The sequence below is a fragment of the Neoarius graeffei genome, chromosome 17, assembly GCF_027579695.1.
Source record: "Neoarius graeffei isolate fNeoGra1 chromosome 17, fNeoGra1.pri, whole genome shotgun sequence".
Taxonomy (NCBI): domain Eukaryota; kingdom Metazoa; phylum Chordata; class Actinopteri; order Siluriformes; family Ariidae; genus Neoarius; species Neoarius graeffei.
Window position 1 is genome coordinate 68,222,251 of NC_083585.1, and position 15,000 is coordinate 68,237,250.

General features: G+C 42.9%; 2 protein-coding genes across 3 annotated transcripts in view; both read right to left on the bottom strand.

Moving 5' to 3' along the window:
* tox (thymocyte selection-associated high mobility group box) overlaps positions 1-4,336 on the bottom strand; it is a 66,841-nt gene extending 62,505 nt beyond the window's left edge. For both annotated transcript variants that reach the window (XM_060897905.1, XM_060897904.1), the window contains exons 1-2: positions 4,275-4,336; positions 1,284-1,364 (exon numbers count right to left, since the gene is read on the bottom strand). In XM_060897905.1, the coding sequence (XP_060753888.1) occupies positions 1,284-1,364; positions 4,275-4,325 (132 nt within the window). In that variant the 5' untranslated portion in view covers positions 4,326-4,336. The remainder of the gene's footprint in view (positions 1-1,283; positions 1,365-4,274) is intronic.
* The window catches only part of LOC132864475 (NLR family CARD domain-containing protein 3-like), a 1,256,659-nt gene that overhangs the window by 539,276 nt on the left and 702,383 nt on the right, over positions 1-15,000 (bottom strand). The gene's annotated exons all lie outside the window — the stretch shown is intronic.

Consider the following 15,000-nt stretch of genomic DNA (forward strand, 5'->3'; position numbering starts at 1 on the left):
ATATTGTAGAACAGTATGAGTAAATTTAAGACCTTTGTTTAAAAAATTAAGACTTGGGCAAAGCAATTTAAGACTTTTTAAGGCCTTAATTTTGGAATATTACATTTAAGACTTTTTTTAAGACTTTTAAGACCCCGCGGCTACCATGTTATTGTCAGTCATATCCCAGGAAAAGGAGCTCAGTCACGTTAACCAGCACCAACAAGCCCAACACCAGCCAGTGGGCACACAGGTGTACGAGTGTACCTGGGAAACCCTGACCGATCACAACTGGGGATAAAGCAGAGGGACAGCAAACTGAGTGTTTTAAAGTCAGAGCACCGACACCAGAACAGAACAGAATCAGGAAAATCCAGTAACAAAGAGAAATGACGGTTTCGTGGAAGAGACAGACAGACAGACAGACAGACAGACAGACAGGAGTTCACTGAGAAACAGCAGCAAAACTGAAAAACACAGAAATGGTGGTGAGATTTGGCAGCACATGAAAAGGTGAGAAAAAAAACAGGTGGAAAAAAAGATGAATACAAAACAATAACAAGCCACTGGTGGTGAGGAGCGAGAGCACAGGTGTGCAACAGGAAATGACACAAGAAACATGTGCACATGTGACAGAAATTGCTAACAACTAAAATGCGACATACAATATCGTTCTCCAACCTCAAATTTAACCTCTGATCAGGAACCGTGGTGCTGTCGATCTCAGCACAGAGACGGAGCAAAACCAAGCTTCAGGTGCAACAGAAAAATACACGCAGATGAAAACTGGGTGGGAAACTCTGTAGATTAGACAACAGAAGCCCAGGTATGGAAAGAATCCGGACCAGGCTGGGGAAAGGAAGTGCAAAGTTGGATGAAGGAAGCCTGGGGTTGGGTGGAGGAATCTTTGTATTGTGCAGAATTTCTGAGGAGGAAGCTGAGGGTTCTGCACAGAAAGCCAGAGGTTGGATGAAGGAAGCCCTGAGGCAGGTAGAAAAAGCCCCACATGCAGCAGGAGAAGCCCCACATGGGGCAGAAGTTTAGGAAAGTCCAGTTACGGAGAAGGAAGCCCAATGTTGTGGGGAAGAAGCCCAGTGCTGGGTTGATAAAGCCCCATATCAGGAAGAAGCAGCCCCAGCTTGGGCAGAACCGTGTGGCCAGAGGAAGCCTCTACACTACATCATCTAGTTTATTAAAAGTCTACTTTAATGAGTTAAGAATAATAAACTGTAATATATTTAAAGTAGCATTTTGTTTGTGAACACACACACACACACACACACACACACACGAGTCTTATTTACCCAGTGTGGCAGGCGATGAGCGTCTGGATGAGGAGAAGTCTCTCTCTTCCACTGAGCTGTGGTCTGTTTGGGGCTTGGAAACTACAGCAGGACACAATAAAGGTCAAAAGTCATGAAACACACATGCACACCCTTTTTACGCAAATCACCTGTTGCAAAGATCTCTCCATATTCAGGCTTTGGTTGTTTATAGTGAACCAAATAAAGCTGGCATGAAGTGTGTGTTTTTACGCCGTGACCCGCCACCAGAGGTAAAACACAACAGAGCACCGGCATCTACGGTGACGTAGAACACACTACATGTGTAAAATACGAATACCCTGAGCGTACCGGCACTGCATTCAAAACAATAACAGCGGGTGAGCTGAGTGTTGAGGTGCTTTTGTTAGCTGTGTACATTTATACCACTGTATAAACAAAGCTAGTGTTCGATCAGAAATATGTTGGAGGAGAAAGTGAACACTGCAAAAATGATATCTTAACAAGTTAGAATATCTTGAATACAGTTGAAATGATCGAGCATTTCTTATTAGAAGAAAACAAGACACCAATTCTGAGATTATTAAAACGAGTTCTAGACTGTAACCAACTTATTCCAAGATGTCTTGTCAAGTAAAATTATCTGTCCATGCAGCAAGGTCATTTCACTCGTGTTCAGGAATTTTCTTCTTAAATTCAGTTTTCAGTTTTTTTGCAGTGAAGGGAAGTAGGAAGTGATTCGAGGTGGAAAGGTGTGCAGACGGAGACATTTGTATTTGTGCTGGTCTCGGAAAGAAGAACGTTAAAAGCGTCATGCCCGTGTCCCGCCGTGCCAGCCGTCCCTTTTACACAGACGCCGACTCCACCTCTTTAATGACCAATCATTCATCTCAGAGGAGGAACAGCACGCAGCCCACGCTCTGCACTCGGCCGTTTTATACAGAACACGAGGCGGAGTAAAGGTGTAAGATTCCCACCTTCAACAGGCTGCGGGAAAGGGGAGCTACACACACACACACACACACACACACACACACTCATCCTCTACACACACACACACTCATCCTCTACACACACACACACACACACGCTTATCCTCTACACACACACACACACGCTCATCCTCTACACACACACACACACACACACACACACACACGCTCATCCTCTACACACACACACACACACACACACACACGCTCATCCTCTACACACACACACACACACACACACACACGCTCATCCTCTGTTGTCATGTTTTTTTAAGTTCATTGACATCTTTCCTGTTTACTAGCAGCTACAGTACACAACGCATAAAATGTAGATTTTGTTGTAATGAAAAAAAATCGATGAAGGAATGTAATGGATGGATAAAGATGTGAAAAGACTGTGAGGCTAAGATTCAACAAAAAAAAGGATTTTTTAATATAAATACAGACTTGAAAAAGAGAGCAGAGTTAATTTTTATGTAAATGATTCTAAAATTATTATTCTAGATTATAAATTATTTTAAATTATTTTCTGGTATAGAGAAGCAGAGACTGGGTAAGGAGGGCAGAGCTACTTTTTAAGGCGGGTTAGTTTCATTAAAAAAAAAGCAAAGATTTTCTGACATTTTTAAAATAATGTTCGATAAACAGACTATAAAAAAGGTGTGGTTCATATTTATGGACAAACTGCAACCAATTTTTGGGGATTTTTTTAGAAAGAATGTTGTAGATAAACAACATGTTGGGAAAGAGGGCAGGGTTTTGTTTTACGGAAATAACTCTAAGCTTTTTTTTTTTAGTCTAAACTGTGAAAAGCTTAGAATTCAAAACTGTTTGTACAAAGATTCAGAATTTTTTTTTTTTTGCTCCATTCTATAATTTTATATTCGAGTTAAATCCAGAGCCTCATGTGCACTTTGACTCGTGTATAATCCCTGGACGGCTCAGTTCTGCCCCAAACTTCCCTTCTTTACTCCGATTCAGTTAAACTGGAGCGCAAACACAGAGCGAACACACAGTGTTAAACCTGTTAATGAGTTTTTAATGTGAATAAAAGAAACATGCAAATGATAAAAATAACTTTTCCAGGGCAGTGTTGAACTTAAAGAACGACTTTAACGACGATACAGTAACTGTGAGTTTAAATGCACCGTTTTTCTTCTTCATCCTGCGTGAGAAAGGTGTGATTTACACTTTCACACATTCAGGGAGAAAAAAAAACCCGTTAAATATGAGTCACATTAAAGAAAGTGAGATGATGAACTGTAAAAATTTCCAGGCACAAAAATGTATAAAGAAGTTTAAAAATAATCATAATAAATAAAAAAAACATTCTGAAAAAGGTTAATTATTAAAATGTTATATAGGAGAGATTTTTAATAACAATAATTCCAACAATTTATGTGTTTATGCATTTATTTTTTTAAACATAATTTATTAGCAAAAGCTGAGAAAACAGGGCAGGGATACAAAATAATCCAAACTATTTTCTTTACTATGAAAATAATTTCAACATTTTGTTTTGCTGGTTGATTTCTGGTGTTTGTGATTGTGGGGGAGCCATGGCTTAATGGTTAAAGAAGCCGGTTTGGGATTAAAGGTCACTGGTTCAAGTCCCTGGACCAGCAGGAACGGCTGCAGAGCCCTTGAGTGAGGCACTGAACCCCTGGTGTACATCGCGCTGGATAAAAGCGTCTGCTAAATGCCTGTAGTGTGTGTGTGTGTGTGTGTGTGTGTTTGCTGGGTCATTTGATGAGTTTTTTTCTTGTTTTTTATCTGCAGGTACGCTGAGCTGAATGGACAAATAAGCAGATTTTCTGTTTTTGGCTAAACAAAAGTAAAAGAACGTGTTGTGTTTATTGTTTATGCCGTAACACACACTTGCACTTTCTAACACACAACTTTCTGGATTCAGCTGAAGTGCTAACGGATTTGTTAGCGTGCCATAAAAGTGTGATTTCAAGCTCTAATTTGCTTAATTAGCATCACAGAAACAAAAATGTGTGAACGGAAATGAACCCACCTGGTTCACTGGAACAAAGTCCTGGCTCGGCTCGGGCACCGGCATGAACATGTTTTCACTGTCGTACTGCAAACACACACACAAAGAAAAATGTTGAAATTGCACATAAATCCACACCCAGGAAATTAACATGAGACGAGAATAATCTTTTTTATAAACACTGGGTGTGGTGCTGTGACAGGAAACTAATCAGTGCCAGAGCGGTGTGATGATCTGGAGTTAATGTCACAGCACTCATCCCTGAAGGTTTTCTTCCTTTTACACCACAGCAATTCACCAACAATTACATTTTTATTATTTATTAAAGAACGTCACACTTATCTGTTTATGGTTACATTAAACAAGTTAGTCCCTGTTCTCAGTTACAGCAGCTACACTGGTGCCCCTTTTCCACCAAAGCAGTTCCAGGGCTGGTTCGGGGCTTAGTTTGAAACCGGGTTTTCTGTTTCCACTGACAAAGAACTGGCTCTGGGGCCAGAAAAACCGGTTCCAGGCTAGCACCAACTCTCTGCTGGGCCAGAGGAAAGAACCGCTTACGTCAGCGGGGGGCGGAGTTGTTAAGACCAACAACAATAACAAGACCGCGAAAGATCGCCATTTTTAAGCGACGAGAAGCCGCAGCTGTACAAACGCGAAGTCATCATTATTATTATTATTATTATTGTTGTTGTTGTTGCTGCTGCTGCTTCTTCCGTGTTGTTTTTGCTTCGATGTTCGCGCCAAGGTTTATGCAAACGTAGCGACGTAACTGACGTATACAGCGACATAATGACATGGCTTCCCTTAGCACCGTGAGCGATGGAAAAGCAAACTGGTTCTCAGCTGGCTCGCAAGTTGAACGAGTTGTGAACCAGCACCAGCACCGGCCCCGAACCAGCCCTGGAACTGATTTGGTGGAAAAGGGGTAACACTCCCTCACTCCCTCACTCCGTCTTCAGCCTGAAGCCCAGAATTAATCAGTGCAACAGCAATTAAAGATTTCAGTGCTGTGATCCCTAATGGGCGAGTCAGAGTGAAAGAAAGGCAGAGACTCCAAATGGAAGCCGTTGTCTTCTTGGCGAGGGACAGCGAGATTATAAATCCAGTGTCTGGGTGTAGAAGCGTAAAGACAAACAGTCCTGAGTGTATTAAGTTTACAGAGTGTACTTTACAGGACGTTCAGTATGAACAGATTATGACGAAGAGTCCTGGGATGAGTTACCGGATGGGCTTTATGATTACAGCAGCAGCATTCTGCTACAAACCTACAGTACAGAGACGAGAGACACTTTTGTGCTTTTACCAACACCTTCCGTACAGAGACAGGAGTGCTGTGTGGGGTATTTAAAGCTAGACTGACTTTCAGATTTTCAAGTGTAGGTCATAAAAAGAATTTTCCCAGACACCCAATTATTTTTGTTTAGTGACCGAAAGCTACTGAATTCAAATCACAGACTTCCAATTTTATTCGTTTTTGGAACAATTAATGAATTTATCTCCACATGGTCCTAAATTCCCCACTATTTTTTCCTGCTTCACCATGACCCAATTCAAGATACTACGTCATGCATCACGTGGTGGGCTTTCCCCGTTCACGCAAGGCATTGTGGGATACAAATTTGAAACAGGAGGGAAAAATGGAGGACGTGAGTGTGCGAATGAAACGTGAAAGAGCGACTACAGTAACAGAAAGCAAGAAGAAAAGACGTTATGTTATATACGAAGGAAAGGAAACGCAGGACCAAACTAATAAATATTGGCGCTCAGCGAGCACCTCGGTGTGATCAGCTGTTCGTTTAGCGACAGAATGATGGAACTGTCAGTGCACGCTCAAAGGGAAACCTGTAGATGGCAGTAATGCGACACTGTGGATGCCAGCTGCTGTAAAACCCAAAAGAAGAAGAAGAAGGTAAACCTGTGCATGCGCACACGGACTTCCTCTGTCTGCTTGACTGCGCCAAGCGAGCGATTTCATGCACATTATTTGCTTTAATCCCCTCAAATTAAATAACTTCCCAGCCACAGAATGGCCTGATATTTTGTGAGATATTACAGAAATAAACAGATATCACAATCACCACATTTCAGACGGAACTAAATTTCACCGAGTTTATGAAATCAAAAGGCCGTCTCGCTTTAAGATGAAAAACTAGCCAGGAGTGAAGTAGACAGGAGTAAATTAATGAGAAGTAAACTAGTGAGGAGTGAAACAGTGAGGAGTGAAACAGTGAGGAGTGAAACAGTGAGGTGTAAACTAGCAAGCAGTTAAATACAGAGGAGTGAAGTTGATGTTTAATCAGTAAGTGTGCAGTGACGGTGTTATATACTGTACAGCACTGTGACAGTGTGGTATTGATGATGGTTAACTCCAGTGTGCTGCTCTGTACATAAACAGCTGTACTGCATACCTGGAAAATTATTCTCTCTCTCTCTCTCTCTCTCTCGCTCACACACACACACACCGCCATATTCCAAGTCACCCAGTTTCTCTATTTTTTCCATTTTAATTTCAGTGAAAGAGGTCTGATTGATATCAGCAACAGAAATCAGTTGCATTCTAAACTGCTAGAGAGAGAGAGAGAGAGAGAGAGAGAGAGATACAGAAGATATGTAATATATCCAAGACAATATTTGTCTTTAAAAAATAAGGGAGGTGCCTAAACTTTTGCATAGCATTGTTCTTGCAGAGAGATGGACAGAAAAAAAAACACCCAGACAGATTGAAAGATTTGACTGATAGGCAGAGAGACAGAGACACGGTGCCACTGCTCATTCTCCTGAGAACACCATCCCTACAGTGAAGCATGGTGGCGGCAGCATCGTCGCCACTGACTCCTGGAATACTGCGGATTATTTTGTGTAGATTTATGATGTATAATCCCAACTACATCCATTTCAGTACCAAAGTTATAACACTACAAAGTGTGAGAAAGTTCTAGAGGATCGAAGACAGACAGACAGACAGACAGACAGCTCACTGACTGTGCTGGATGTGAGACATTTAAATCACGCTGTGACCACAATCAGTGGTGTGAATCTTCTTTAGGTCATCATGACATCTCACCTTTCTCAAAGAATCAATTCAATGAATCGTTTGAATTTGATTCATTATCATTTCATTTCAGTTGATTCAATTAGATTCAATTCAGCCTGTTCGATATGAATCAGTGTGATTCAAATTGATTATATCTGTACAATTCAGAATGATTTATAGACATTAAGCAAATATTAGATTATAAATATTTACCAAATAAATATCTCATCTCATCTCCTCTAGCCGCTTTATCCTGTTCTACAGGGTCACAGGCGAGCTGGAGCCTATCCCAGCTGACTACGGGCGAAAGGCGGGGTACACCCTGGACAAGTCGCCAGGTCATCACAGGACTGACACATAGACACAGACAACCATTCACACTCACATTCACACCTACGCTCAATTTAGAGTCACCAGTTAACCTAACCTGCATGTCTTTGGACTGTGGGGGAAACCGGAGCACCCGGAGGAAACCCACGCGGACACGGGGAGAACATGCAAACTCCGCACAGAAAGGCCCTCACCGGCCCCGGGGCTCGAACCCGGACCTTCTTGCTGTGAGGCGACAGCGCTAACCGCTACACCACTGTGCCACCTGTAGTTAAAATTATTTAAATTTAAAACTGTTAGAATTAAAAAGGGATTTTTTTTGCAAAAACATGAGCTCATACAATTTCTGTAATGTGAAGCAGGAAAGTGTGTGTGTGTGTGTGTGTCACAGTCTAACAGTAATAAATTACTCTGTGTGTGTGTGTGTGTGTGTCACAGCCTAAGAGTAATAAATTACAGTGGCGTGCGCGTGTGTGTGTGTGTGTGTGTGTGTGTGTGTGTGTGTGTGTGTGTGTGGGTGGGATGAAGCTCAGCTCTGAGAAAATTGCCATTTGGAGGATAAAATGAAAAAACGAATAGAGAAGAAAAAAAACAGAATCACTTTTATCTGTCGTGAAGAGAGAAAGGTTATTCATCAACATCTACACACCTCTCTCTCTCTCTCTCTCTCTCTCTCTCTGACTGTCTCCCTCACTGTCCCGGTCTGTCTGTCTCTCTGTCTCCCTCACACTCACTGTCTTTCATGGTCTCTCTCTCCATTCCTGCCTTTGTCTGTCTCTCTCTCTCTCTGTCCTCTCCTTTCTCTCTCCCTTTCTGTTCGCCTCTCCAGTTCTCATATTTCTTTCTGTCTTTCTCTCCATCTCTCCTGCCTTTCTCTCTTTCATTCACTCTTTGTCCATCACTTTCTCTCCAGTTCTCCTTCCTTCCTCTCATCACTCTGACCCACATGTCTTTTGGAGATGATTATTCCTTGTCTTTGTGTGTGCGGTTTGGTTTTAAAGACAGACGAGTGTGTGTTTCACTAATCAAGTCTTTCTTTGGGGAAAAAAAAAAACAAACCCAAGGAGACTCATCCAGGAGAAACAAGCTGTGATTGTAAAACACCGCGTGTGTGTGTGTGTGTGTGTGTGTGTGTGTGTCTGCACACCCCTGCTCTTAGTAATCAGGTGTGACCTTTAGGATTTCAGCAGAACTGAAACATGTGTGAGAAAACCGTCCCGTGTTCAGAGTGATTAAATTCTTCGGAATATTACTCACTTCAGGATTTCTGTCACACTCACATCAGTGGAACCATTTCATATTCTGCTATCCTCCTCCTCCTCCTCCTCCTCTGATATTCCCAATATTCCACAGTTCATATTTAATGTGCATCAGACTTATTTCAGTGTACCTGAGGTCTGAGTGTTTCCCGGCTCTGATCAGAACGTGCATTTGATGATATATTTCATGTTAATTTGCGCGCTATAAGTAATAAATTATTATTACTATTATTATTATTATTGCTCAAGTCTGAGGTGTGACTCAGACCATAAACACTTCTTCAAAAATCAGTGAATAATGGCATCTGTAATACTGAGAGCTACTGCAGCCTCCAGTCAGACATCAAACCCCGAGTCCTGACATTTACCGCTGAAGAACAACCACCAGGAACCTGCTGCTGCTGCTGCTGCTGCTGTTGTTGTTGTTGTTATGGTAACCGGCTGTCGTACCCCAAACCAGAATTTAAGGTGCAACAGTCAGTCAATCTTATTTATTAAAAGAAAAGAGAAAGGGATCGATCGATCTATCTATTTTTTATTTAACCTTTATTGCACCAGGAAGGCCCACTGAGATAAAAAAATCACTTTTACAAGAGATGAAAAGAGAAGCACAAAGATAATTAGAAAAGAGAGAGAGAGAGAGAGAGAGAGAGAGAGAGAGAGAGAGAGAGAGAGACAGAGAGAGAGAGAGAGAGAGAGTTGTACAGTACCAGTCTGAAGTTTGGAGACATCTTCAATCTAATTCAGTGTTTTATCTTTATTACTGAATGAACAGTCACTTCCTGTCTAACAGTAATGATGGACGTCGTTTCTCTCTCTTCAGTTGTTCAGTTCTTGACACAACACTGTACGGATTACTACAGTCGTGCAATAGGGATATTTACTGACAGTATTGTTATTATTTACTGTTTGATCTCAAACTCATTAAGAAGGTAAGAAACTCGTCCACTAACGACCTTTTGACGAGACACAGCTGTTAATTGAAAAGCGTTCCAGGTGACTCCCTCATGAAGCTGGGTAAGAGAATGACAATAGTGTGGAAAAAGTCATCAAGGGAAACGCTGGATACGCTGAAGAATCTAAAATATCAAACGTATTATTTTTAACACTTTTTTTAAATTTACCACATAATTCCTGATGTGTTCCAGATGTTACTTCATAGTGTTTGACATCAGTGTTGTTCTAGGAAGTAGAGAATAGTCACAATGCAGAAACACCTATGAACGAGTAGAGTAGGGGTGTACAAACTTTTGACTGGCACTGTGTGTACAGAGAGAAAATGAGAGAAACAGACAGAGACATAGAAAGAAAGAGAGAGGGACAGAGAGTGCGAGAGACAGAAAGTGGGAGGGGGAGAGAGAGAGACAGAGAGAGAGAACGAATAGGGGAGGGGGAGAGAGACAGAGAGAGAGAGACAGAAAGACAGGGGGAGGGGAAGTGAGAGACAGAGGGAGAGAGACAGAGACAGACAAAAAGAAAGGGTGAGGGGGAGAGAGAGACAGAAAGAAAGGGGGAGGGGGAGAGAGAGAGACAGAGAGAGAGACAAAAAGAAAGGGGGAGGGGAGAGAGAGAGAGAGAAAAAGAAAGGGGGAGGGGAGAGAGACAGACAGAGAGAGAGACAGAGAGATAAAAAGACAAAAAGAAAGGAGTAGAGAGAGAGACAGAGAGAGACAAAAAGAAAGGGGGAGGGAGAGAGAGAGAGAGAGACAGAAAGAAAGGGGGAGGGGAGGGGGAGAGAGAGGGAGACAGAGAGAGACAGGAAGAAAGGGGGAGGGGAGAGAGAGAGGGAGACAGAAAGAAAGGGGGAGGGGAGAGAGAGACAAAGTTAGAGAGAGAAACAGAGGGAGAGAGACAAAAAGAAAGGGGGAGGGGGAAAGAGAGAGACAAAGAGAGAGAGAGACAGAAAGAAAGGGGGAGGGGACAGAGAGACAGATGGAGAAAGACAAAAAGAAAGGGGGAGGTGAGAGAGAGACAGAGGGAGAGAGAGAGAGAGAGAGAGAGAGAGAGAGAGAGAGAGAGAGGAAGAAAGGGGGAGGGGAGAGAGAGAGACAGAGCCAAAAAGAAAAGGGGAAGGGGGAGAGAGACAGAAAGAAAGGGGGAGGGGGAGAGAGAAAGTTAGAGAAAGAGAGAGAGAGACAGACAGACAGACAGACAGACAGACAGACAGAGAGAGAGAAATAAGGAAACTCTCATGATCTGGTTCTCCAAAAATATTTACCTCTTTTTTTTAATGGCGTGTGAAAGAATGCAGTCACATGATCAGAATCCCTTTCTCTCGAACTCCCTGCCCTGAATTCACAGCAGTCACGCCGGCGCCACGCCCAGCGCTGCATCGAGACCCCGGTCCGTCCGCACCGACGGTACCGCGTCAGTTTCCGGTATTGAGGTACTTCACCTGATGTCACAGGGTCATGTGACGCCCCGGTGTCCGCCATTTTGAAGGTCAAGCTAGCTAATGTCAACAACATAGTAGCTGGTATGTTACTGTAGCAATGTTTACGTTCAGTCATTTGGATGACTGTTAAAATCTTTCAGTCTCAAGTTTTTCCTTTACTGTATTTACTAGTTTACTGTAATTATGATCCGGCAGCTATTTACACCGCATCCAGTGTAAATAGCTGCCGGAGCGCGCTGCTTAATTTGAGGGGGAGCAAGCCGGAGCGCGCTCCGGCAGCTATTTACACTGGATCCGGTGTAAATAGCTGCCGGATCATAATTACAGTAAACTAGTAAATACAGTAAAGGAAAAACTTGAGACTGAAAGATTTTAACAGTCATCCAAATGACTGAACGTAAACATTGCTACAGTAACATACTAGCTACTATGTTGTTGACATTAGCTAGTGCTAACAGCTAGCTGCTAGTGCACTGCTACAACACAGACACCGACCCTAATAATACAGTTCTTGGTCATTGCCTGGTAACAGCAAATTTATAACGGGCCATGTCTCAACAGACTAAGAAGTTATTTCAATGACATTTAATAACATTTTGTTTATCCTGAGGACCGAAAGTAAATGAAAATGTGAACAAACCTTAGCTGTAATAAGATGGCGACCACCGGCTCCAGGGACGACCCGCTGATGTAGGCATGTTACCCAGCCTGGTTTTTAACGACATAGGTATACAGATCATGTGGGCCGAAGTCAGGTAAAGACGAGGGCTTCGTGTACTTCCGTACGTCAGTGAACAATCCTGGTGGAAGCAGGTAAACGTCGCTCTCTAAGCCTGCTAACCTCAATTTTTGCAAATACCTCTCCCTCTGCTCGCCCTGTAAATGCCCTACGTCGCTGGATAGTGAAGGTGTTTTCTGCATCTCGCTCCTTTTTCTTTTATGTTTTTCGTTTGTCGCCTTCCTCGCATTCAAACCGATTCGAGCCGTGACGTCCAAAATGGCAGCCTAACGATGCATCACATGACTTGGTCACGTGGGTGAAAAACCTCAATAACGGGGTCTCAGTTAACTAACACAGAGCTCCGTAAGCGTCTCTCGCAGACTGTCCTGAAGAGGGCGCTCTTACAACAGACTGCATGGAAAACACCTGACAACCGACAAGTGCTGTTCACGCTCGAACCTTCATCAGTCATTCCTTTAGTGCGGCAAAGTCTGGGTTAAAGTGCCGCGTTCATTTCTTACCACTGAGGAAAAAACAACAGAACAGTTTTCTGAGATCTGAGAATAATGTGAAGGATCCTGCCTCTTTTTATTCTCTCCATCCGAGAGGAAACGATACGCACATTTTTGCTCAAAATCACAATTTAATTAAAAATAAGATTAACGACACGCCATGTTCTTTAAACACACACACACACACACACACACACACGACATGTGAGGGGGTTTTGGTTTCGGGGTCCGAACAGAGTATAATGTTTATGACATTTTTTCTTTATTTCTGAAAGCACTGTAAAAGTCAAGAGCTTTTTTTTTTTATTTTAACAATAAGATATTTTAAAGCGCCTCATAGAGTCCAGCAGCCGAAAGTTCAACATCAAAGGCTGAGAAAATGGGGGGGGGGGGGGGGGGGGGAGTGTATTTGGAGAGAACGAACACACACACTTTTTGATTTTCTCATACTCAGACCTTCTATGAGAAACTGATGAGGAATGAAATTGGTTCCAGTCTGCGCATGATTCACATCTGGAAATCTGAGAGGGGACACACACACACACACACACACACATGCGCACCTCCTGGCTTGCATCAAATAAAAAAATACCTGCCTTCGAAAAACATGTACCGTAGGCATGTGCTGATGACCGACTATATGATATAATTGCAATATTTTTGTTATCGTAATTGTTACTGGAACTTTTATTAGAACTGGTATCAGATCAGATTAGACATAGTAACTTCTTGTCCTTTAACTGCGATACACGGTATAGTTACCTTAAAACAGTGAACTTTTAAGGCATGCATTGATACTTGGTTAGACGATATAATCATGATCTTATTCTTTATCATTTACTGTATCGGATTAGAAATATTAACCCAAGGCCCTAGCACTTGAGGTTTAAATCCACTTTTGCACTATTTGCCTCTATTTATGGGCTAAAGAGTTTTTTTGTTATTTGCTGTGAATAAAACCAGGGAAGAAGCCGCCGCCCACATGCGTGTTGTGGTGATAAATCCCAAGCTCAGGTGCAGAATCAGAAATTGGACTCGTTCTATTTGATTACAGAGCAAACGAGCGAGCGGGAGATGTGTCACTTCTCCACATTTCATCTGGCCACACCGTGTCGAACGCATAAAGACAATCCGACAAAAAGGTCAATAAACGACGACTGACTAAAAACATGAAGCTACGAGATGTGAAAGGTGTCGTGAAGCTCTGAATGACATCCTCATAGGCGCAATCGGATTCCCTGCGTTCATCTGCAGCGCCTGGGTTTACAGACGGACATTCGGCTTCACGTTTACACAGATTTCTCAATCCTAAACAATCGGGGCTGGGTTTCCCAAGAGCCTCTTAACGCTAAGAGCATCTTAAGCTGTGTTCACATAATACCGGTACGAAAGTGGTATAACTGTATCGATACAAAGTATACCGGTACAGTTTAGTGCATCTGTCCACACTAGCGAGAAATGTTTGCGGTTTTCTTTCACAGAAGTTGAAATGTGCGTGCGCAAAATGTTTCCGTGGTTACCGAGTAACTTCCTTCCGAGAATATGGCGGATGAAACAACGTGTGTGTGCTTTTTGTTGTCAGTGTACAGTCTGTATTTCTCAAATCGTATAAAACGCGCGAGGCAGTTGAGAAAGAAACAAACGAATCTCCGTTCTTCACTATTTTATTCAGCGAAGACATCGATTGAGGTGTGTGACTTTGCGCATGCGCATTATATTTGTATCGATACAGAGCCGCTTCATCTGTCCACACTACAGCGAAGCGCTACAGTACCGATACTGTACCGGTACGAAACCCATGCATTTGTGGGTTTCGTACCGATACAGTTATACCGCTACAGTACCGGTATAGCTGCTAGTGTGGACAGGTGCTGCGGTACGAAAGTAGTTTCGTATCGGTACAAAATCCCTAGTGTGGACAGGGTATAAACTAGGAGAGAGAGAGTGTTCACTGTGATGCTCGCTCTACCATTTAACGGTGATCTTTGTGCTACGATGGTTTTGGGAAACTTAGGTGGGGTTTACATTAGACCGTATCAGCGGATCATCAGATTAACGTTTTTAAAACGATTAGCGTGCACACAGCAACGCCAATACACGGATACGCTCGGCTCCGCAGGCATCCTGCGCTCCAAATCACTCCGCCCTGAACAGCGAGTGCCCTCTGGAGGGTGCGCACTCCGGCCCTGCGCAGCTCACACAGCGCGCGAGTGAAGCGCACGAGCAGTGATTCGGGACTGAGCCGCTGTGTGTGTGATCCCAGCGCACATCACTTACCACTTGCAAGTGGAAGGATGGCAAGCCTAAAGACAATCATAACTACACAATGGGCAGTATTTGCATCAGTATTTGCAGTATTTTCATACTTTTATACTCTTTAATGAAAGGTGATACAAGGCGGAAGTCCGCGCCGTTTTTCAGCAGTCGCGTCACATGACCAACGCCAGCGAATCAGGAAGGTGGATGTCACAGTGACGTTGTCCAATGATGACGCCA